Source organism: Apaloderma vittatum, unplaced genomic scaffold, assembly GCF_000703405.1.
Source record: "Apaloderma vittatum isolate BGI_N311 unplaced genomic scaffold, ASM70340v1 scaffold4518, whole genome shotgun sequence".
Taxonomy (NCBI): Eukaryota; Metazoa; Chordata; class Aves; order Trogoniformes; family Trogonidae; genus Apaloderma; species Apaloderma vittatum.
The window spans coordinates 868-25,643 of record NW_009732246.1 but is presented as its reverse complement, the minus strand read 5'-3'; the positions used below and the strand labels follow the sequence as shown (position 1 = coordinate 25,643).

General features: G+C 38.5%; 1 protein-coding gene across 1 annotated transcript; it reads left to right on the top strand.

The window, feature by feature from the left end:
* Positions 1 to 2,463: 2,463 nt before the first annotated feature.
* Positions 2,464 to 24,265, top strand: LOC104269834 (multidrug resistance protein 1-like; the record flags this gene model as incomplete). The annotated part of the gene is made up of 19 exons (XM_009875432.1): positions 2,464 to 2,528; positions 2,639 to 2,687; positions 3,650 to 3,800; positions 4,231 to 4,252; positions 4,488 to 4,679; positions 5,822 to 5,993; positions 6,987 to 7,111; positions 8,647 to 8,818; positions 9,598 to 9,711; positions 10,582 to 10,692; positions 13,061 to 13,186; positions 14,436 to 14,639; positions 15,852 to 16,022; positions 18,500 to 18,661; positions 19,508 to 19,747; positions 21,511 to 21,657; positions 22,064 to 22,168; positions 22,941 to 23,018; positions 24,182 to 24,265. Coding segments are annotated over exons 2-19 (2,397 nt in total), but the record flags the coding sequence as incomplete, so codon positions are not given.
* Between the last annotated feature and the right edge of the window lie 511 nt (positions 24,266 to 24,776).

Sequence of the window (24,776 nt, the reverse complement as noted above, 5' to 3'; positions counted from 1 at the left end):
TGTTTGAAAAAGATTATTTTTATTTTTTTTTAATATCAGGTCGATTATTGTAGAGGTGAGCTGAAATAACACGAGGGATGGAACAGCCAGAAATTTATCCAAAAGGATGTTTAAAAAAAATTATTTCTTTTTCTGTTTTTTTTAATATCATGTCGATTATTGTGCAGGGGAGCTGAAATAACGTGACGGGTGGAACAGCCACAAATCTATCCAAAAGGATGTTTAAAAAAAATTTTTTTTTAATATCAGGCCGATTATTGTACAAGTGAGCTGAAACAACATGAGGGGGGTGGAACAGCCAGAAATCTATCCAAAAGGATGTTTTAAAAAATTATAAAAAATTATTTTTTTTTTTTTTAATATCATGTTGATTATTGTACAGGTGAGCTAAAATAATACAGGGGATGGAACAGCCAGAAATCTATCCGAAAGGGTGTTTAAAAAAATGCATTTATTTATTTTTAACATCAGGTTGATTATGCATTTTGTTACCATTAGTATTTTTAGCCTGCATCATCAAATTCATGTGTGGTTTGTGGGGTTTTTTTTTAATTTTCGTTTTTAAACCTGTATATGTGATACACCAGGAAGGAAATCTTAGAGAAACTTGGAGTATCAGCTATTTAGTGCCTCTAAGTCCTGCTTAGTTGGTGCACAGCATAATGCATAGGATATCTATGTTGCTATAATCATGATCATTTTACAACTGTTCAGTAAGTTTTAATCAACATAAGATATAGAGGGAAATCTGTTCTATAACACATCTTTTATAATTGTTCAAAAAGTTTTAATCAGACATAAGATATATAGAGAAATCTGTTCTATAGCAAATTGGTTTACAACTGTTCAATAAGTTTAATCAAACATAAGATATAGAGGGAAATCCTTTATTCTGTAACAGACAATCCCCAATGACTTGTATATGAATGATCTAGGGACTTAGCATAAAAGACTGCTAAAACTACTGAATTAGTTTTCACTGTAATATTTTGCACTGTTCTTTATCTCATTACAAGTAGTTCTTTATCACACTGTTACATATATTTTTCTTTAGTCATTATATTTAAGTAGAGCAATGTTGAGACCGCGGGAAAATCCACAAATATTTTAGTGTGAACGTCTGTATAAGCGTCTACTATGTCTAAGTGTTTTGTTGCCCTTTTTTAATGTAGGTTTTGATTACTGTGACTTCATCTAATAAGCGTACCACAAAGACCAATAATGGAGAACTTTGAAAATCCCCCTGAAATGGACCTGTCCAATTCTGGTAAGCCACAGACATGAAAACTACGTGTACATTTGAGGAATATATTACACAGCTCTGATTCTGAAGGTGCAGTATAAGTCTTTACTGATTGCCATAGTGGTTTTATAGCAGATAACACAGTGATTTTTCAGTGAACTAAAGCCACCACCTAGAAAACCTTGATGCATGAATCATTCCACCAAATTCAACAAAATTTACTTACATGAGTAAAACTGTTTAGGTGTGTCCTAGTCTAGGCATGAAAATGCTCCTGAAATAAGCTCAGTAAGGTGGAAACACATTATTATCCTCCAGCGATTGTCTAAACCTGTCTTTATAGATTTACTGGCATTAGAAGCAGTGTGTGAAAAGTTCTATTTGCTGTGAGTCAGTAGTTAAGGTAAATGTAAATTGGGAGTGGCTGCTGTGTGGAGACCTTTTCTCCCCAAGCAATTCACTGCTGGCTCCCTACTGTGGTTACTCATCAATTTCTTCTTTCATTTATTATATCTTACTTTATGCATTTAGAATCATAAGCCTTCTGGGATAGGATTCCTCTTTTGTACAGATTTCTAAAGCCCCTAGCAAAAGAAGTTAGACGTGTGGCAACGGCTGCAATAAAAAGAAAAAAATTAAGGTAGTTATTACAGGCAAAGACATGATTCTCCAGGTTAATTTGCATCTATTTCATGTTACTTGCAGCAATTACAACCTTCACTATAAGCAATTTCACTTAATTCAGTAGGGCTTCTCCTCATCCCCGTTTGGTCCCCATGTGTTGCCTGATCTAGTTGAGAGGTGTCCCTGCCCATGACAGGGAGGTTGGATTAAATGATCTCTAAGGTCCCCCTCAGCCTAGGCCATTCTATGATCTGCATTCACTTGTGGAGGTATTTGCAGAATTAATTAATTCTTGCTTTTAGTCTTTGATAGCCTTTCCGTATAAATCTATTTTAAATGTAAAAATGAAGTTTGTTTCCATCTTGGAAGTGCAGCTGGAAGCTTTTCTGAGGAGTAGAGGAGATAAATTGAAGAGAAAGGAAAATTCAAGAAAACTTTACTAGGCCGTTCCAAGAACATGAGGAAAACTAGTCTTCAGGCTTTAAATGCAAGAAAAGTCAAAGTGAAAGTTGCAAGAAATTGGTACACAAAAACATAAATTAATAATTAAAGAAAAAAATTGGTTTTATTTCGCAGCATCTGCAAGAGAAGAGTATCACAACCCTTGTTTCCAACATGAAAATCTTGAACTGAGTGACCAGTTACAGCCCAACTTAAAAAAGTAGGTATTCTTTGAGCTTAGCTCATTGGCCACTGTTGTATGGGGGAGGGGAAATAGTTTCATATGGCTTTGCTTGAAAAAACTCAACAGTCTTTTGCATGTTCCTCTAGGAAAAAAACAGACAAGCCGAAGAAACGGATGGTTGGCATTTTTGAACTGGTTAGTGCCTGCCTTGATGATCTGCTTTATATTTTCTTTAGCTGTCATTGTGAGTTGTTTATGAATTGCAACTAATAGGCAGTCAAAAACCAGAGAAGAAGCCTGAGACCTATGGATGCTAGACCTCTTTAAAATTTGGCCTGTAGGGTAGCCTGGACAGCAGTTCAACCTTAGTGCTGCTGAAGGATGAAGCTCACCCCTGCTGAGGCTGATCTGGGACATATATAATGCACAGGCCCCTGCCTTGGTCCTATTTATAAAGGATTTATTCTGTATTTGGCATCTGAGGGGTCTACTCTCCAAGAGAATCAGTGGTATAATTTTGTATTGGTTTTCTATACAACAGCTGTTCCCACATGGACTTGGTTTTTTTTCTGGACCAAGACGAATTTTATTCTTCTCTGCTTTATTCCATGTCCATTGACACTTTGGAAGAGGATTAGGACAGTCGGGAATAAAATGTTCTGATTTCAGATTAACCACATCCAGAACTAGATGCGGCATGTTTAAATTCACATCCTTTAAACCGAACAAACGTTCAAAGGTAGCCAAGCCTTAAGATATAATCTCTCTGCAAACATTTTGTGCGGGGAGATATAACCCAGGTGCTGGTGAATAACTGACTCTTGTTTACATATCAAAGGCATTATCTCGGTGAATATGTAATTTCCTGAAACACAAAATACAATATGTTGTACAGAGAAGGTCATCACTTAGAAACATGTAGGACATACACTCTAGGGCTTTTTCCATTCTCTTAGCAATCTTAATGAGTACCAGTTTAAGGAGATATGGAACCTCTTACAAAAATCTGCACTTCGAGCATTGTTGCTACTTAGACTAGGCAGATAAAAACAAAGCGTGTTCTCTGAGTCTGATAAATGCATGAACTATCAAGAATAACTTCAGTCTTGTTTGTGTGTGTTTTTGTTGTGTTTTTTTCTTTTTTAATGCTCACATAGTTTTGCTATGCTGATTGGGTGGATGTCCTTTTGATGGCAGTTGGTGTGATCGCAGCTGCTGCAAACGGTACTGGATTGCCGCTTATGATCATTGTCTTTGGACAGATGACAGACAGCTTTGTGCAAAGTGGAGTGACTAATAAGTCAATAGGTAAAAAATTAGACTTCTCTACGTAACAGTTATGTTTTGTTACAGAGGATAAATTTGTATGGGTTTTTTTTCCCCCCCAGACTATGCACTGGTGCATATCTAAACAAATATATAACAATGAATCCTGCTACAAATGACCCAGTAGTTTTAATCAATCTTTAATGGCTACATTGAGACAAAAGCAGTGCTTTGGATGCACTCTTTATGAGTTCAATTTTGACATAATAAGGGGGAATCACCACCTGCTGTATCATCAGTTATGAAACATTAATTAGCAGACATTCCTTAAAAGCAAATGATTTTGTTTTACAAAGCCCCACCTGCAAAATACAAAACATTCCCAAACTCATGACCTTAGACTGCTGTGATTTATCTTCTACATTTAATAATTTCACTAATATTACTACTTTTTTTTTCCTTTCCCCCATAGATATAGAAGGTGAAATGACAAGGTAAGAATCTTTATAGCTATTCCATTAACAGAGTATTGGAGGATTTTCTTTTCCTATGTTATCCCTTTGAGCAGAAGTCAAATGTTTGTCTTCTCAAAAAAGGCTTCCCAATAATGTATCACAGGCTTCAGTATTTACTTTGATGGGGTAGATGAAGGCTAATTGTTGCTTTTCGTGTCTGACTTCTCTCACTAGGTGCAGTTGGGTCATATGGTCTTTTGTTCCCTTATTGCAGATTTGCTTACTACTACGTGGGAATTGGTTTTGCCGTGCTGATCCTGAGCACTATCCAAGTGTGGACGTTTTTGATTGCTGCGACAAGGCAGACAGCAAGGATTCGGCAGAAGTTCTTTTTTGCAGTGCTCCATCAGGAGATGGCTTGGTTTGATACCACCCAGATAGGAACGCTGAACACCAGGCTGACAGAGTGAGGGCTCTGTTCATTTTTTACGCCACTAAGTATGATACTTAAAAGAAAACAGGCATTTATCTCCTACTGAGGAGCATATAGAGAGTTTAAAAAAGAAAAGAAGAAACCTCTCCCCTCGCCAAAAAAAAAAAACAAACAGACAAGCCCACCTAAATCTGAAATGTGAAATATTACAGCTCTGAAGGAGGAATTCATTACAGGTTCACTTGTGCAGTTTTTGTGATAGAACCAGTGGAAGAATTTTTGTTGTAAAATGCCTAACATTGCCTCTCTAATGTCCATGAAGTATGTGACAGGCAGTACTAGATAAATAGCTCTGCTGTCTCCAGCTGGTTTACAAACACTGAAATCTCTGAGTGGAAATGAGTTTGCCTTTACACGCCAGATCTTGGGCTGGACTCTGTCCAGTCAGTTCAAGTCTTTGGAGCTTTTCTATAGACTTGGGAATGAGGACTGTATGCACCAAGATGTAAAGGGACTATAAGCATCAACTTAAATTTTTTTCTGATGCATCAATATAGATTTTTTTTTTTCCTCGATTTTGATAGTTTTGGACAGAGCTGTGTCCTGAAAGACATAAGAGAAGCTTCAGTGAAACCCCTCTCGGCTCTAATATCTGTATGTGCTGAGTGGAAAGAAAACTCTATGAAAAACAGAGATTCTTCCAATTAATGTTTTTTCTGATAAAATGGAGATAACACTTGATCTGAGCCTGTAGCCAAACTTAAGAAGATAAAATACATCAGAGATGAGCAGCAGGAATTTTTTTTGAATTATTTAGAGATGGTGACAGGAGGTGAGGAGGCTGTTTGGCTGTTTACTTGTATTGCTCCATTTGGATGCTGCATAAGGAAACTAGGTCATTTGTGACCTAGTGAAGGGCATAGAAACAGCAGAGACTGTCAGAAAATGCAGAAAATTAGTCCTACAAAATAGTATGTTTCTGCCATGTTTTGGCCACACAAGAGACTAATGGTATCGTTCAGTAGCTGTGGTTAGAAATTTCACTGTACCAGTTAGGAAATGGCAAAGCTCCTGACGTTAGGGCCACACACCATGAAATGGAGAGGGAGGGAGTTAGAGTGAAAGACATTCAAAGCTAACAAATCTTTTTTTTTTATTGTTATTATTATTTAAAGTGACATCAACACCATCCATGAAGGCATCGGAGACAAGATCTGTATATTTGTGCAGTTTCTTGCCACATTTCTGGCAGGGATTATTATAGGATTCATCCACGGGTGGAAGCTGACACTGGTGGTTTTGTCAGTCAGCCCTCTGCTTGCTGCATCAGCAGCAGTTTGGTCAACTGTAAGTGTGTGGGAATTAATAAGCAAAGCAAATCAGAAAAACATTGACACTTATGCACAAGAAAAAGGGAGAGAATGGGAGAAACCTGGAGTGATTTCTAGGGTGGGAGGTTGGCCCCATGCTTACTGTGTAATTTCTGTTCTTCCTGTAGCTTTTTTCTGGCTTCCCAAGCATGTAGCTGTAAGTTATATTCCTTCTGTCATCATGCCGTGTTGGCAGAGGATTATCTTCATTGGAGCATCTTCCTCACACCAGAATCTCCTTGTGCAGAGCACTGAGGAAGCCCAGGCACATGCTTGTGACCCTCACTCTTCCATCTTAACACAAGTGCAAAACTTTCAGCTCTTTCAGTCTATGCACATACAATGCCACGTGTCTTTCAAATAATTTACCAAGTTTCATGCTATGTACAGAGTAGACCCTAGGACATATATGCAGCTGCTGCAGACTGGAGTGATAATGAGATATCTGGAGGGGTTTCCATTTCAGATATGAAAACATTTTCCCCTGTGATGTGTTTTATCCATGTTAATGGGTATGGCTTGTATTTGTGAGTGGTTACTTATATAAAATACTAGGATTTTTTTCTACTTGAATCATTTCAAATAAGCTAGGAAGGATGTTAGAAGCTGTAGCGTAACTACCTTTCTCACTTCAACATTTAGCGGTTCTCTAATTTCTAAACAACCTCGGACATTCCCAGAGCGGCTCCAGCCCACCTCCCTGACCCCACACACATCACAGTGAAGTTCACAGGCTACCCTCAGCTTGGGAGGATCAGCCATGAAGCTCTTCTTTTTCACTTTAGTGAGGACACAATCAGAGAATGGGTTGGATTTGGGGGAAGTTTAGGGCACAGAAAAAAGATGACCCCTTCTTTCCTAAAAAAAAAAAAATCGTCTTGTGCCTTGAATTTTAATTGTTTTTATTTGCAAATACAGTGTAGATATTCTTTCTACAGGCTGCAGTAACATCTATTTTTCAAATTTGCAGCTCCTGGCATCCCTTACTTCTAAAGAGCTGTCTGCTTATGCCCAAGCAGGAGCTGTGGCAGAAGAAGTTTTAATGGCAATCAGGACTGTTGTGGCTTTCAATGGACAGCAGAAGGCATTAGCAAAGTAAGTTTTGGAAATAATTATATATAAAATACAGAAAAGGAGTTTGGCTGTGGATTGAGTTTGTGGTTGTGGTGGGTGCTGTTCAAGGGGCAGAGGAATGAGATTCTCCTTGGTGTCATTTTATCCCTCTGCAAGTGAACAGCTCACCTCAAAAAAAAGATGTGTAAAAAGACCTAATTGGTGAATACTTATTACTGCAGCGTAGACTCAAATTTCTCCTCTGACTGAGTTCTGGAGTTGAATTGAAAGTGAAAGTGGTGGGAAGGTTATCTTTACCTTGTAGTCAAATTCAGTAATGAATGCGATTTGTTGCTTAGCTTGTAGAACATGTGCCCTGCCATTTGATCTTTGACTAATGAGCTTATATTTAAGCTTTGCTGGATAACTGCCTTAAATAAGAGTGTCACTGGCATTTACCACTTTAATGATTTGCAAATAATACTTTTAGTTGACCTAACAGAGTGTTGACCCCAGTTGTATGTTGAAGGTGAGATGGATATGGCTGACCACACATTTATTTACGTATGTAATCAGATAACAAGCACAAACAATAGCATTCAGTATACAAGTACAAGGAATTGCCACTACCACACATTTGGGAAAGGCAAACCAGGAGACCTCATCCATATGATCCATGAGCCTCTTCTGTCTTTTTCAGCTCTCGTGTTTGCCCTGGTCTTGTGTGATGCTAGCTCTAGCTCAGGGTCCTACAGCCTGCTCCTGCATTTTTCTGTTTCCAAGGGCTGAGCTATGACTGTCTTACAGGACTGGTGTATATCGTTAGGTTGTGACAATATTAAGACCCTTTCTGCTTACACAGTAAAGACAAAAAAGCCTTAAGATGGCCTAGATCAGCTGTCTCCCTTCTTGCCATCTTCTTTCTGGTCCTTGCAAACACTAGTGTTGAAAATCCAAAGGTAAAAGCTGCTTCAAGAGACTTTATTTTCTTTTTTTCTTTTTTGAGGTCTATAGACAAAATAACTGACAGCTGGGTAACTCCATGCCAGTAATGCCTTTGCTTTCTTTCTGAGTTGACCTATCAGCCTCTCTGACAGCTCTAACTCCATTTAATGTAACAAAACCCATGGAACTGGTGGCTCTCCTATGAATATGTTCTACTAGGGACACAGAGACTGCTACCAAAAACTGACTGGGCCATTTTGCAAGCCATAGATTGTGACTCCTGCACAGCTCTTGAATGATGGCTTTCTCAAGGTTTTCTGTCAGGGCTAATGAAAACAAATGGCTCAAGTGGTATCATGATAATGAAGTCATGCTACTCAACAGTTTTCTAAATAAGTCTTCCGCAGCAGCAGGATGGTGTTGCCAGTATATGTCGGAGCAGACTTATTCAAAAGAATTATATCCCTAATCGTTTTTCTGGTTAAAAAAAAAATTAAAAAAGGTATTTTCTTTGTGAGACTTTAATTGTTTTATGGCAAAAATCCTTTTAATTAAAAAAAAGACACTGAGAAATATCAATCAGAATAAAATGTGGTACCTGTCAAATTAACAGTTTCTTTATCAAATTTCAGATATGATGCTAACTTAGAGATGGCTAGAAGAGTTGGAATGAAAAAGTCTATTACCACCAACACATCTCTTGGTGTTTCACAATTTCTTATCTTTGGATCCTATGCACTGGGATTTTGGTATGGAACCAAGCTCACGGATGAGGAAGAATATAACATTGGCGATGTGTTAATTGTGAGTACAGCAATGAAGCTTTGAAAAATGTTCTGTAATTTCAAGAGAATAGTTATGTTAGTGGTGTATATAATTCTGTTTTCTGCCAAGTGCTTGCTAAATCAGCTGTTGGAGACTCTCTCGGTGTAAAAGAACTGAAAGGAAGGCACTCACCTAGCTTTTGATATAGCAAGTTTGAACAGGACACCTGGAATTCCCACTGTAGTCAATGTAGAGGCAAAGTATCTTCACTGTTCTCACTAGTTTTGCACCCTGCTGTAGGGCAGGATGAACAACATAGAGCTGGTGGTTATGGAGCGATATGTAGTAATACATAATATGTAAGTAATACGGACTGCCAACAACATTCAAAAATTTGGCTGCATGTTTGACTTTCACACTCGGGTGACTTTTGATGTCCTGAGTCCTCAGGTATAGTTCCTCACAGCATGTCAAGGTAATGGTGTGTTGGTACCATAGATGAGATTTCAGTTTAGAAAATCTGTCTTAAATTTTGCAAGCCTCTTCACTTTGGGAACATCTGGAAAGGTGTTTGTTCTATTTGTAAGTTATAGAAATTGCAGGAACATCAAAAAGCAAAGCAGTTTGTGCAATAGCATGTATCAGCAGTTGCCATTCACCCCAGGAAAACAGGGAGTGGACAGGAGCGACTGGGAAATACACCTTTTGCTTTAATTTTCCTGGAAAGGTTGTGCTAGAAAGACTTGGGCATTTAGCAGCCAGGCACTGGTGATTCTACAATCACTGTTAACTGTGATGCTTCGCTCCATCTCCCACAGGTGTTCTTTTCTGTGCTTATTGGAGCCTTCTCCCTGGGCCAGGCAGCTCCCAATCTGGAGAGTGTGGCCAATGCTCGTGGGGCTGCCTATGAAGTATATCAGATTATAAATAAAGTAAGTATCTAAATAGAAATAAGCCTTTTAAATAGACTGAATTCTCCTTCCCTTTAATTTTTCTGAAGAGGTTTAACAAAAATGCTTAAAAGCCCATAAACAATAAACTCTATAGATGCTTATCACTGAAACCTATAATATTTCCATTCATATCAAGAAAGCTGTCTCTGTTACAACAAATGCTGGGAAACCTGTTGTGTATATTAGATTTATGAATGAGGTCTTTCTCTAATATTAGACTTGCAGTTCTAGCAGGGAAGTAGTAAGGCACTAAACTATTTTTATATTTTTTTATGTATGTATGCACAATTTCAGTTGAGCTGGGGTTGAGTTTTTGGGGTGGGAGAGAGAGTTGATGAGGAGGGGATTAGTAGTGCTATTGAAAGCTATAATAAGGTGAAAAGCTGCAGTGCTGCTGATACCATGAAAAAGGGTTTCCACATTGTTATTACCTTGGTCTCACTGTGTTATGTGACAATTGGATACCTGTGTACATAAAATATTTTAAACAAGGAGGATAGAAAGTTCATGCAGAAATGGCTACGTTGTTCTTGATGTGAGTATAAAACTCTCCTGTATGGATAACTGAGGGTCATGTTTTGGCTGCAAGTTAGTACAATTAAGTTCTGCGATTACAGATTTTCTGTGGTGGATTTTGTTGCATTTGAAAAACATGCTGTATTTGCCAAAGCAGAATTCACAAATGTTCCCCTGCATTCAGCATCTTGCAAGTAAAATGCAGCAGCTCTAAAGTGGTGCACTACAGTGTAAACCAACAGATGAGAAAATAAAAGAGAGAACAATGTATCCAGCTGAAATAGAAGTTCCAAACGTGTAATAACCAGCAACCTATGTTCAAAACCTCTCCAGAAACGGCTCATAGACAGCAGTTCTAAGGGAGGCTATAAACCAGACAAGCTCATAGGAGAAATTGAATTCAGGAACATCCATTTCAGCTACCCATCCAGACCTGATATTCAAGTAAGTGTTCATTTTAGGTTAATCTACAGAAATGAAGTTCCATATATTATGTCAACGTTACTTCTCTAATCTTAATTTTGTTGTTGAATGTAAAATGCATTCCTATCTTGGAAGATGGTGCACTACTGGGGAAAAAAATAATGTCCAAAGGGAAAGTTCTGGATCTACTGCCACTATCTGCTCACTGTTCTTCTCTGCTGGGCAAAGATAAGAAGGATAAGTGTTGCTTCTAGTCTGACTTTGTGTGAACAAGAGCTCTGGTAAACCAAATAAGATTTTTTTTCAAAATCTGTCATTAAAATTTACAGACCTTACATAGTTAAACCAGAAACTTGCTCTTTCCAGTCCTTTGCTTCGTTTGAGTTGCTGTGGTATCCCATGTGAAAAAATGACCTGTGAGATAGGCTTTACAACAATATGCCATCAAATTAATTGAAACATATAATCTTAAATATACATTTGGAAGTCCAATGTTATTTTTGGGTAAATGTTACAATTGCTATTCAATAAACAGAAGTCCTTATTCTTTGCCAGTTGAACTTCCCTTAGTAACTGTGTTTTGCAGTGCTATTTATACTGTCATTGTGGTCTGCTTTTGTGGTGATTGAGGTGTTTTGATCTCTTTAACATATTCCATAATTTATAACCTTTTGAAGACATTGACAAAGGTGAAAGGAAAAGGGATTTGCTGCTGTTGATAAAGAAAAAGGTAGAAATAGAGATTTCAAATGTCAACAGTTAAGAGGTGGACATGCCAATTACGGCATGAGAATGGGGGAGTTCATGTCACTGTGGCTATTTCTTCAGACGGGTTTTTGCACCTGTCAGCTGAGGTCTGTCTCATTGTGCACTGAATCTGTTTCCAGGGCACTGGGGCTGCTGAAGGGCAGACCCTGAGCTAGGCTTTCTGCCTGACTAAAGTCAGTGCAATGCATCATCTTTCTTTTGGCTCAGAAATCAGAAGTGACAGACCAACTCTTCATCCTTCTTCCTAAAAATGTTATTTAGGCTTATGAGCTATGTTTATGGGTCTGCACGCCAAATGGAAGGGAAATAAGAAATATTTTGTCATCCTTCCCAAATCTACGGAGTCAGCAGCTCTCCCTAATAGGAGTATCAATGTTATTTAGTAGGGAAAAAAGGAATCAGCAAGAATGTGCAGAAGTTATCACAGTCTCTCAACCAATTGATGCAACACAGTGTAATCTACTCTGTCTAGGCTAAACCAAACCAAAGAGATCTAATGAGTCTAGTTAGTGTCAGTTTTAATCTTGACAACACCTTGCCTGGTAAAAGAGAATTAGAAATATCCTATTAAGTGGTTTTGGCTATTTGCATCTGGAGAAATTACGGTATCCGAAATATAGTTCTTACTTGATAATGCAGGCACCAGGATATCAGCTTCTTGGAGACAGAAAACCTTCTGGATATAACACAGGGAGAGGAGAGCAATATTGCAATTATTTTAATCTCTCATTGCAAAAACATGTGTAGGCAAAATTATAAATCAGCCTGGTATAAACAAGAGGAGTTCCCATAGCAGCCAAGTATTTTGGCAACTACACAGCATTACTTTATATGACATGGACAGCTTTTGAGGTAAAATGTTCCTAAATATGAAAATAGTAACAAAGATATCATTAATCTGTAACCACTCCCCAGGTTGCTGAGGCTGTTAACAATAAGGATTGGGATTTATTAAGGGCTTTCTAGCAGTTACCTTGTCAAAATAGCCATCTATATTCTAATAATAAAAGAAAGCATGATTGTTTCTTGGCAATACTGTTTAGCACCTTAGAAATATTTTTCTATGAGATTCCATAACTAAATGTTATGCCATTGTTTAAGCATTGGAAAACAGGACAGTAAGAGAATGTAAGACCCTAAGCCTGCTAACCAGATCACACAGATTGAAGAAAATTAGCTATCGAGTTTAGAGTACACTGGCTGTGTCCATATTAGTTGATTTGAGTGTGCTGGGGAATTTTCCCAGCACTGGAATGCAATGGTCTATGCAAGGGAACTCTCAAAATGTTTCTTGGCATGAATTTGGACTGTTCCAGTTATCAATCTTCTCAAATAATTCCCAGGCTTAGTGTGGTAGCCAGAAGGATCCAGGGACCATTCCCAAAAAAACAGGTTGCATGTAGACACCCTGTTTCAAAGGCTAATACATTTCACAAGTGTAGATGCAGGCTCTTTCCAATAAGTGCCCCAGAATATTTCCGGGTACACTTAACTTACTGATAACGCCACAACTTCCGACTGCACCCTTACTACTGCCTTCATTATTGCTATGGTTACCTTGACAGACTGTTCTTTAACCAAGCTTCTCAAACTAAGACATAGCGTATTTATTTTTTCCCAGATCCTCAAAGGTCTGAACTTGAAAGTTCAAACCGGGAAGACCATTGCTTTAGTTGGTGCCAGTGGCTGTGGAAAAAGCACTACTATTCAATTGCTGCAGAGATTCTACGATCCTGTCCAGGGAGAAGTGAGTGTCTGCAAGGGAACTGTAAAATCTGAGAGCTATTAAGATAAGCATGAGTTTTCATGTTGACTGAACCTTCATTTGTATTTTTATTTTTTATTTAATTTGAGCATATCTCTGCATAGTTCAGTATTTCCACAATTCAAATTTCAAATTAGCTGTCTTCTCTTGTTGACTTAACTTCCTTGTACTACTTCCAGTAGTATAAGAGAAATAGTAAATACCACAATTTGAATTAGATGCAAGATCTCAATTTAAGATTATTTTCATCAACAATTTTAAGGTTCTATAAACAGTGCTGCTGTATTTTCCTTCCTTTTCATAGAACGTAAATTAAAACCTAAAAAGAGTTTTCCTATTTTAAATGGTTGTTTACTTGTATCACTTTTTTTATATCTGCTAACCTATAGCAAAAGTTTCCGTCGTTACAAGTTACATGTCTGTTCTACCACTAAAAACTATATCTGTATCTGGTCAGTAAATGATAAATTCTTCTCATAAGAAACTTTCAAAGGGAAAAAAAAGGAGAAAAGTAAATAATATATTTTTAAGGAAAACTTTATTTTTATACTTAATATTTGAAGAATGTCACTTAGCAGTTATTACTGCTAGTTGCAACTAGGTAAGAATTTCAAATACTATATTATGTAACAATAGTTTACTGTTTATCAAGGCAGCTATTTATTATCAACACAGCTTTCTTAAACTTACTATTTCTGTGACTCTTCTGTCCTGCCCCCATGCCTCACTTTGCTGTTCCTCCCCTGTACTAATGTCAGTGTCGATAGGATCACATTGCAAATTATCTAGGTTAAAATAACTTTTCTTTCCTTTTGAGTTGTTTTGGAATATTTCTGTGATATGGTATAAAGCACATAGCCACAGTGGCAATTGGGTAGCCACAACTGTGAGGGCAGCAAGTTGGCACAGGAGCATGAGAACAGGGTAAAAACTATGCGGGAAGCTGGAAAAGCCTAGGCCAGCTTGAACAGGATGGTTACTGGGCGAGGGGGGGAAGCAAATAAACAAAAAACCAAGTCATGTATTCTCTGTTTATGTGCTCCTTGCCATTTTCTAACTTGTGCAGTGGATGGAAAAACTGCACTTGTAACTTCTCCCCCAACATAGTTTTGTACTAAAGACAATGATTTTTCTCTTTTGTCCTTTTAGCTGATACTTAAGTAATAATAATTGATTTATTATGAACAGAATGCATTTCCTCAACTTCTTAGACATACACTTTTCTTCTCAGATTACTTTAGATGGTCAAGACATTCGGACACTTAACATAAAGTGGCTACGAGAAAATATAGGTATTGTGAGCCAAGAGCCTGTTTTGTTTGCAACAACAATAGCTGAGAACATTCGCTATGGCCGAGAAGATGTTTCTGATGCTGAAATTGAGCAAGCAGCCAAGGAAGCCAATGCTTTTGACTTCATATCTAGACTGCCTGATGTGAGTTCATGAACTTCTTTTGAGTGTAAGAGCAAAAAGCCCACTCTAGGCTGGTGTCCTGTTTCCAGAAGAGAGAACATGGGAATTCAAGTTGTACTAAAACTTCCCAAAACAGTCTTATAGCCTCCAGCAGCTTTCAGTTCAGGGACTTTCTAGGCTAGATGTTGTGCCTTTGTCTGATTGTGCCGAAGTCTGGAAAAAATATCAAGGTCTTAACTCACAAGAAGGGAAGTTCACAGCTGTATCACCATCCCTACCCATCTCACAAAGTATGGGAAGAGTTGGGCTTTTAAAGAGAAGATCCAGAAATCCAAAACCTTTTTTTAGGAGTGGTCTGCACGTTCAGTAGGAAATGGGAGATGGAAGTAAACAAGTATGCTCTGAACCAAGGCTGTTTTTAGAAGCTGGGAGCTTCAGCTGTCCCTCTGCCTGAGATTCACAGCTTTGAGCCCTCTCCTAGCAGTCTGTGCTTTACTCCTTTCAGGATGGAGAAAGAAAGCGAGATCAGTCATTCAAAGCACATCCTCAGGAATGGATATGTCCTTTGTTTTACTCTTGCAGTTAAAAAGGTGTGGGAAAAAGGGCCCATCTGTGACTTGATTTCAAATTCTTCTACTACCTCAGAGAACTCGGTCCCCATCCATCAAGCAGGTTTCATTTCTAGTGTGTCAATATGTTCCAAGGTTCCTACCTCTCAGGAAGTTATTTTTACTCTTCATGTTTACTCTTAAACATCGATAAAGTAAAAAAATTACAGTGGACTTTGAGACTTCCTGCTTTAGAGTGAATGATGTAATAGGAACTACGCTGTGGTTCCAAGGGGAGTGTCTCGGGTTCAGAGGAGGCAATGTTACAGGTCCTAGTGGGTCCCTGTGATTCCAACCCTGTTGGAAAAGTTGGCAGTCCTAGCTAAATAAATTCCTTTTATAGCCTTGTTGTGAGAAAATACAGGGTTTGCAGCACTCTCTGAGCAAGCAGTAAAGAACAATACTGTAAAAAACAAAGTTAGGCATGTGAAATATGTAATGGGGGTAGAAGGGCTTTGCTAAAGGCTAGATGGATGGATAGAATTACATGTTTGCTCTGCCCATGTTCAAGTCAGCCAGATAAATCTACGTCTTGTCTAGAAGCTGAGTACTTACGGTAGCACAGAGAAGTGAGGATTTCATTTGAGATGTCCCACAACTTCTGTTTTGTTTTCTTCTTTCTCAGAAGTTTAACACCCTAGTGGGGGAAAGAGGAGCTCAACTGAGCGGAGGACAGAAGCAGCGAATAGCTATTGCCCGTGCCCTAGCAAGAAATCCCAAGATTCTTCTTTTGGATGAAGCTACATCTGCACTAGATACTCAGAGTGAATCCATAGTGCAAGCAGCTCTTGATAAGGTAGGAGTCCTACTATTGAAACTACCAGTCTCTATGAAATGGTGCAACAGCACTTAAGAAAATTTAGCATACATTTTTCAATGCAGGTTTCCCCTGGCATCAGGAATACTGGAAAAGAAAATTTGGATAGATATTTCAATTTCAGTATTTTAACAGGGAGTTTAAATGATCAAAATGTTACTTAAGAATCATGTCCATTTGGGAGTTTTAGCATTATATACTAACTACTGAGACATTTACAGTAGTGTAACTGTAACTTAGGTCACCTGCACTTCCTTCCTCAAATCACAGTTGTTCACTGGCTGGTGAAATGTGGATGGCATTTTTTCAAGGCAAGGTATGAGAACTGGATATCTTTTCAGGTAGGTTAAGAGAAATAGATAGTATAACATTCCTAGCATTTATTCTTCATTGAACAGTTTCTTCAGGAATTTCAGAAAGCTCTTGGGATTTAGCCATATTCTTTCTTCACGGAGACTCAATGCAAATCACAGAATGAAAGCAGAGACAGATAAAAACACTGAGTCTCCTTTGTGTTTTTGATCAACCTTACAGCTCTAACGTGAGCACTACTGCAGATCGGAGCTCTCAGTGCTAGTACCAGTCCCATCAGCTCACTGCCCCTTCCTTAAAGCCATCCCTTGTCAGCAGTTTCCATCAAAATGCAGTGGAGCTTACAGGCTTTGATTAAATTAAAACTTTCTAGTTGGGCTGGAGTGTCTTTTCATTTATCTAATAATTATTTTTATGTATTTTTTTTAAAAGCTAAGTGAAAAATCCTGCTTTTCATTTCAGTAGTTATGCACAGATATGAGTTGCCAGTGTGGCGCAAGGGAAATACAGAATTTACTGCCTTCACAGCCAGTCTGTTTAAATCTGAGGTAAAATGCAGCTGTTGGTTATGTTCACATGACTATACTGATATTATTAATATTGAAATAATATGTGGATGCAAAAAATAATTTTAATCTAATTTGTATATAAATGACACTATTGCTGTGTATTTAAGTACTAAAAGATTGCCGCTTCAGCCATAGTTTAGCTTTAATCTGCATGTTCTTTAATACCATGATCAAATTCTAACCTTTTTTAGAAGTTCATTGCTTCATTGAGTCTGTAACATAGAGGGACAACACTCAGTTAAGAGAATTGTTTTATATACCTTTCCTCATACTTCAGCATGCTCCCAGAACACATAAAAATGAGCTCTGAATTCTAACTCAGTCATCTCTTCACAGCTTTTTTTCATGTCCATCACTGTAGTCCCCTCATGGGATTTATAAACTTCTTCCCAACACTTCTGCATGGAAAAGTGGTGCTAGTGTTGTCCATTATTTTCTCAACTGATGAGCAGAGAAATTAACCTCACAAATGCATACCGTTTCTGAGCAGTCACATGCAGAGAGTCTGCTGTTTTTCAGATAACTTTACATCTTTTAGAATGTTTTACTTGTTCTAATCACAGCTCCCAGCTGTAGTGTTGAAGTCTCTGCACCTCTGCGTTCTAGGGCACAGGAATGAAAACCACACTGAGACAGATCTCCTGTGAGAACTTGATGGCAGGTGTAGGAGAAGAATCCAAATCCCCATGGAAATATTCATCTACTGAAACTGTCCTCATCATCTCCACACCCCATTCCTGTGCCTATCTGACGTACAACTTCTGTAGCAGGCAGAACTTACTTGTTGCATGAGGTCCTGTTGGATTTCAACCACTACCCCCAAGCCACTGTCTGCTCCAGGCATCAATGAGGAGGGAAATCACCCTCTCCAGCAGCTGCCAGCTGGCAAGTCCTCGTTTGCTGCATGCCCCTAGTCTGCATGTGGGATCTGGACAGGGATGGAGCATGTAACCTGCAGACTGAGGCTTCAGCACCTCTCCCTGCCAAATCAAAGCAGGGCCTTGACTTGGGATTTAACTTATTTCAAAAGTCTAGGGATCAATTAAAACTCATTTCTGACCCCAGATGTGTCCCATTCCTCTATACTTTCCTGCTAAGTCTTGTCAGGGCTGTGCTAATGTTCCACTTTCAAAAATATGCATGGACTTTGTGTCAGGAAAATATCCTTTCTCTGTATACTAGCTATCCTAGATTTATTTTGAGAAAGATCTAACTGTTCTCGCTGCATTTTCCTCCTGTGTGTGCACACATGGAAAAACATTACAGGCAACTGTAACTCAAACCATTCAAGTTTGGTAAAAAGTCAAATAACCTTAATTAAAACCTTTAATATCTGCATTGTGTGTCTAATAAGATTAATGTGGTTTTCTCTGCCAGAATTAGGCATGTGAAATTGTTCTTAAACTGTTAAACAAGAGACACGAAACCAAGGAAAAAAAGTTTTTTTCTTTTAGAAGAATAAATTATCTGTAACGTTTGGGCTTATGGTATAAATGCCTAAAATAACTTCATTTTGTTTCTGCACTGTTGTCTTGAACGTCTTAACGTTAATTGCTTTTGTTGCTTTTTCATAAGGCCCGGGCTGGACGTACGACTCTTGTGATTGCCCACAGACTCTCTACCATCAGGACTGCTGACACTATCGCCGCATTTGAGAACGGTGTCGTGGTTGAACAAGGAACACACAGTGAACTCATGTTGCAGAAGGGAGTCTACTACTCTCTTGTAATGCAGCAGGTAAGGGAAAATGTAGTCATGTTGTTGCTCCATTTTGCAAGGTTGTGAGATGCTGGATGTGGAGTCACTTTCTCTCTGTAGTTCCTGCTGGCAGCTGCTCAGTCACTCCAGTCTGTGAATGGACACAAGCTTGGAATTCCTGGGGGTTTTACCTGCAAAAATGTTTCACACTTACATAGTCCAATATGTCAAAAACATGCTAGTTGCAGTTATAGTTGAAGTTATAGAAACATTCAGGTTGGAAAAGACCCTTGGGATCATAAGTCCAACCTATAACCCTACTCTACAGAGTCCACCCCTAAACCATAACCCCCAACACTACATCTAAACGACCATTAAACACCTCCAGGGATGGTGATTCAACCACCTCCCTGGGCAGCCCATTCCAGTGCCTAATATTTCTGTGGAAACCTTTTTCCTCCCATCCAGCCTAAATCTACCCTGTTGCAGCTTGTGGCCATTCCCTCTAGTTCTACTACCAATTACCTGTGAGAAGAAACCAGCACCAACCTCTCTACAATGTCCTTTCAGGTAGTTGTAGAGAGTGATAAAGTCTCCCCTTAGCTTCCTCCTCTTCAAACTACAGACTATGTAGTTATGATATAACCATAGAATTGTTATATTCTGGGTGGATTACGTAGACTACTTAAAGAAAAAGACAAAAGAGGTGGGGGAAGATCGGGACCCCATAGTCTGCTGCTCTGCCATTACAGACTGAAATACATGTGACTTACAGGCAACAATGATCACATAAGTGAAACAGCAGGACTCGCAAGAAAAAAAAAATTACTCTTCCTTCTCCTTGCTTAGAAGACTTTGTGACTGTATATCCTGAATTGTCACTAGGGTCATGGCAATAATGTTCAAGATGATGGGACATCAGAAGAATATGAAGACACAGACGCTGAGGAATATGAGGAAAACAACAGAAATGATCTTGTGAAGGATCTGACCCTTCTAGATCATTCTGAAAAATCCGTGATCTCTGGGAGAGGTAGCATTCGAAGAAGATCCAGCAGATACAAGAGCAAGAAGTATTCTTCTAAGAAAAAGTCATGTGAAAAAAAGAAAAAAAAAGAACTGGAGGTTGGTATTAAACCTTTAGTTTAGAAGTTTAGTGATAACATATAAGCATAAACACAAAGTACGTGCAAACTTTACTCTGGTGCCTCTAAAATCACTACTCACCAGGATGACTATTTACCCTAGGCATATAGGGAGAATTGTGTACCTTCTACAAAATACTTAATTTTAACACTATTGACTTGGTAACAGTTGGTCATGCCTCATAAAATTAAGTGTATTATTTCAGTGTTACTAATATTTTAATTCTATCTAATTAAAATAAGTTGTGAGAGCTTCTTTGTAGGATTCTTTACTTCCTAGTACTCACTATTGCAAATGCTGGTGGATAACATGTGCATACTAAGTTTTATGGCACTTCACAATATCACATTACATTTATGTCAGATGAAAAAATACATCAAAACTCTCCCATTTTGAAGTGTATGCTAAACAAAAGAACCATTATTCTCTCTCTCTCTGTCATGGTAATCAACAGGGGCAGGTTTCTAATGGACTTCAGGTAGGCAGCTCAGCTGAAAATTTTTTTCCTATTTTGTATTGCTTGAACTACAACTTTTTTTTTTTTTTTTGCATGAGATGTGTTAGAAGAGTCATTTGGTGTGTTTTTGTTTTGTTTGATTTGAATTTTTTTACCTGACTTCAGGACCCTTGAAGAGGAGAAACAAATTCCAAAGTAAGACTATGGATCCCTTTAAATCTGTGGAAGTGAAGATTTCATCTGTAGTACAGCGTCTGATTAGTTAAAATACTTATGGAAGCCTGAATGTAATTTATATCTATCTATATTTCTTCTCATTAAACAAATCTTCTGGATAATACATATTTCAAATAGTGTGAAGGAGCTGAATCCATTTCTGTTATTACAAAAAGAAACATGCAACTTGAAAAGTTGGTCTTTGTATTAATACTGCTTAAAGACCTCAGAGGAAGTAGTGGGTGTTTGTGCTCAAGGCTTCAACATTCACAAAAAATTAAGAAATCAAGCATCCAGTGGTTGTAATTATTTCAGAAAGCTCAGCCCACTTTTATTGTTGAGGCTTTGCCACCCCCATTCAGCATCTGAAACATTGGATAAAATAGTCAGGAAGCAAGAGCAATTTTCTTGTAATCCTGCCTAATATTTTTGTCTCGTTTCCAATATTTTCATTTTCTGCTTTTCGAGAACTCCTCCTGTGGAAGCATAGGCACTTGAATAAATAAGTAAAGCAGAACAGGGCATTTTTTGTACTTTCAAAGAAGATGTGGGCTAACTGACTGTGACGTATGCTTCTTTCATGCTTTTGGTAATGATGCATAGGATATAGCTTGCGAAAGAGAAAGATGATTTCTCTACCCAATTGTGTTCCTGCCAGCCCGCTAGCATTTAACTGAACCAAAGGGATGTTTTCTGTGCTCTGAACAGTGACACTTGCAGTTCTTTATAAAGATTCAAGTGTTAGTTGCCATTCATGGTGACCACTCCTTTCTGACTTTCAATGAACTGTCCTGGCCTTTTCTCCTCATGACTTAGCCTTTTGTTGTTTTTTTTGTTGTTGTTTTTGGGGAGGGTTTTTTGCCTCCAAACTTTTACAGTACAGCTGAAGTTCTGGCATATGAAACGGCAAAGCTGCAGATGTCCAACCTGTTTGCTCACTCAGAGTGCATAGAGAGGGCTTTCAGAAGTTTACCAAGGCAGTTCACTACTCAGATGAATTCCCACTGTCTGGGGAATTTTGCATTCTGCAACTTTCCAAGGAAAACTTACATCTTTCCCTTTCCCATAGGACGAAAATCTGCCTGCTGTGTCTTACTCAAGAATCCTGGCTCTGAACAAACCTGAGTGGCTGTATATACTGTTTGGAGTGATTGCTGCTGCCATCATAGGTGGGGTCCATCCTGCATTTGCTGTTATATTTGGAAAAATCATTGGGGTAAGTCAGGAGTTTTTTCACAAATGGACATTGCCATTGTGAGGCTCCCTTGTGCCCAGCAGTTCTCCCTCTCTAAGACTCTGGGTAGGATTCACTTCTATAAATGGATCCAGTGAAAAATGGAAAAATGCTGATGAGGCGACTATCTAGAAGCAGAGCCCACTTCTCTGGCTAGAAGAGGAAAGAAGGAACAATAGTTTGATGTGCGGGAACAAATCAGCAAGATGTAGGTACATGAAAAGCTGGACTGTCTTCTGGCCCTCAACAGAAAGTTGACTGCAGACTGATTTCAGGATCTGGAAGAGCTGCTAAGAGAAATCAAAGTAGACAAGCTTCTTGAGATGAAGGCTGGTTTATGTAACTGGCACTTGTCTATATATTCATTTTTGTGTGTTTTCTTGCACAGGCTTTTCAAGAAACAGATACACAAAAGAGGAGTAAAAACACTTTGGTGCTTTCTTTAATGTTTCTTTTGCTTGGAGTGATTACCTTAGCAGCATACATAATCCAAGTAAGTGTCGCTTCACTGAAATGTTGGAAGTTCTTAACTCCCCGGCAGGCTGCAGGTATAACTCATATCAATGCAGTCTGAGAAACAAAATGCCGATTAGAACTTAGGAAAACAGACAGAAGTGCCAGGGTTCTTCCTGAGATATATGGGATTTATGGATGTGTTTACTTAAAGAAATACATCCGACTTTGCTGTTGATTTAAACAAGCCACTGAAGGCAATGTGAGTTCAGCATGATTGAAATCGAAGTTGAGCATCTGGCCTTAAAAAACAAAATCAAGGCCATTTCTCATTGACAGTCTATAGGCTTCTGCCAAAGTAAGTATAAAATAGACTCTTTCCATAGTAGAGAGTGGTTTTTATCATGTCAAGCAAACTTCATCATTTGCTGTCCTCTTATGACTCCTCCACAGCTTTCAGGAAACAGTTACCATGCATTGGCATCCATATCCTGAAATCTATTGGTACAACCTCTGTCAGGGCACGGCCCTGTTACCAGTCAGGGTAGGGAGGCCAATGGCAAGATAGGTTGATTTATCTTTAGTGCTGCTGGGGGCATACAAATAAGGCATTGCAAGAAGCTTCTGCCTTCTCTGCATACTTCTTTGTGTTTCTGTGGGAAAAATTAATTTCAGGTTCCAGGAATGTGAATGTCATTTTTATCAAGACTTACATATGCACAGAGGGTTGTAGGAGACTTTTTGGTGTCATCAGTTTTGTGGTGAGAGCTAAAGCATCATATGAGAAAATGTGACTTTTTTTCCTCCCCCAGGGGTTCATGTTTGGGAAGTCCGGGGAAATATTAACGATGAGGCTGCGCTCTTTGTCCTTCAGAGCATTACTTCAGCAGGTATGAATTATGCAGCTGGGGTATCATGAGAGCCAGATGGCTTTTGCAGGCTCTTACAAGGTACACATTGGATTTTAATTGTGTGGTCTAGAGAAAAGAAAACAATAACATGTCTCTTATACCATGAGGTTAGGAAAAAGTACAACGTCTCTCAGAATCTCCTAATCAATGTGTAATTTGGCTCAGTGCTGCCACTGAAAATATTCTAATTTTGAAGGAGTGTCACTGAAAATGTGCATTCTTCTGGCATGTTTATACACTCACAGTTTGCAGCTGTCTGTGCGTTGGTAGGGCTGGGACAAAGGTCTCTTACAGCTGAAACTATTCCATGATTCTAAAGATGACCAAAAATTTAAATCTCCCTTTGCTTAGGTGGTCACAATGCATGTATGTAATGTATAGATTTAAGTCTAATCTGTTTAGTTATTTAGTATTAAATCTACATACTGCAATCCATAGCAAATAGACAATCTGATAATGTTTTTACTGAAAGAAAAAAAATCAAATTAATGTATTGCATCAAGAACTACCAATGAGAAGAATAAAGTTTCTCATATTAAACCCTTCCTATTAATTTGTGCAATTTCATGCTACTTGCACTGGAATTTTTGAGAACGCATAACTTGGCACTTCACACACCCACTGGGGTGTGTCTGTCGCAAAAACATCTGAAAGTGACTAGGAAAGGGAAAATTAGTGGCTAAAAAACCCCACCGCCATAGCCTTTGGAGGTAAAAAGGCCTCACTTCCTTTCTCTGTGTACAAATATGGATGAACAGTTATTCTTCTATAGTTAATGGAATAGATAATTCTTTGTAAAAAGAGAATAGTTAACCTCTTCAGGCCTAAGGAAGGATTGAGTAAAAGGGGTTTATAATAAAAGTTTCTAAATAGGCACATTAGAAGAACATCATAGCTAATAACACTTTGATTGTGAACAGTTAGATGTGCACAAAGTAATAATACTTTTTAAGCTTTTTCAGTTACTTGGAAGATGCTGACTACAGAGGAAGTATATTGCAAATGGCCACCATGACTTGTGCTTCCATTTCCACATGTGCCGATGGAAATATTTGTGTATTTTATTAGTAAACCTGATAAATATGGAATATAATAAGGACATGTAAACTTTTTGAAACAAGAATTAGTGTCTTTTCTTGCAGGAGATGGGATGGTATGATGATCAGAAAAATGCTGTTGGTGTTCTGCTAACTCGCCTTGCTACAGATGCTTCTCAAGTCAAAGGGGTATGCTGATTCTTTTTTGTGTGCTTTTTAAACATCCTTTTCCCGACAAATATCAATTGCATTTGGCAAAGGATGCTGAGACAAGTTCAAAATACAAGATAGTAAATCTATCCCACAGACTGGCAAATACATTAGCACAGTATGCTGCTGACACCTTGGAAATTACTTCCCAGCTGATAATTTATGAGAGCTATCAAAAATCCAGCAGGTGTTCATGTACCTTTCATTTCCCTTCCTGCAAGTCTTCAACCTAAGTATATAATAGTTCTAGACGAAGTGCCATGAAGAGGTTGCATCTACCGATGCTACAAACACTTACTGACCTTAATGAAGAGAATTCTTCCCATCTCTACCAAATGTACTTCACGTACAAGCAGACCAAACAGTAAGAAGTGGCCCAGCATTAAAAAAGTACACCAGGGAGAGCAATGGCCGAGGGAGGGAATGACTCAAGGTTTAGTAGGGGACAGGTGGCCACTGGACACAGGCAAGAGAATATGGCAAATCCTGC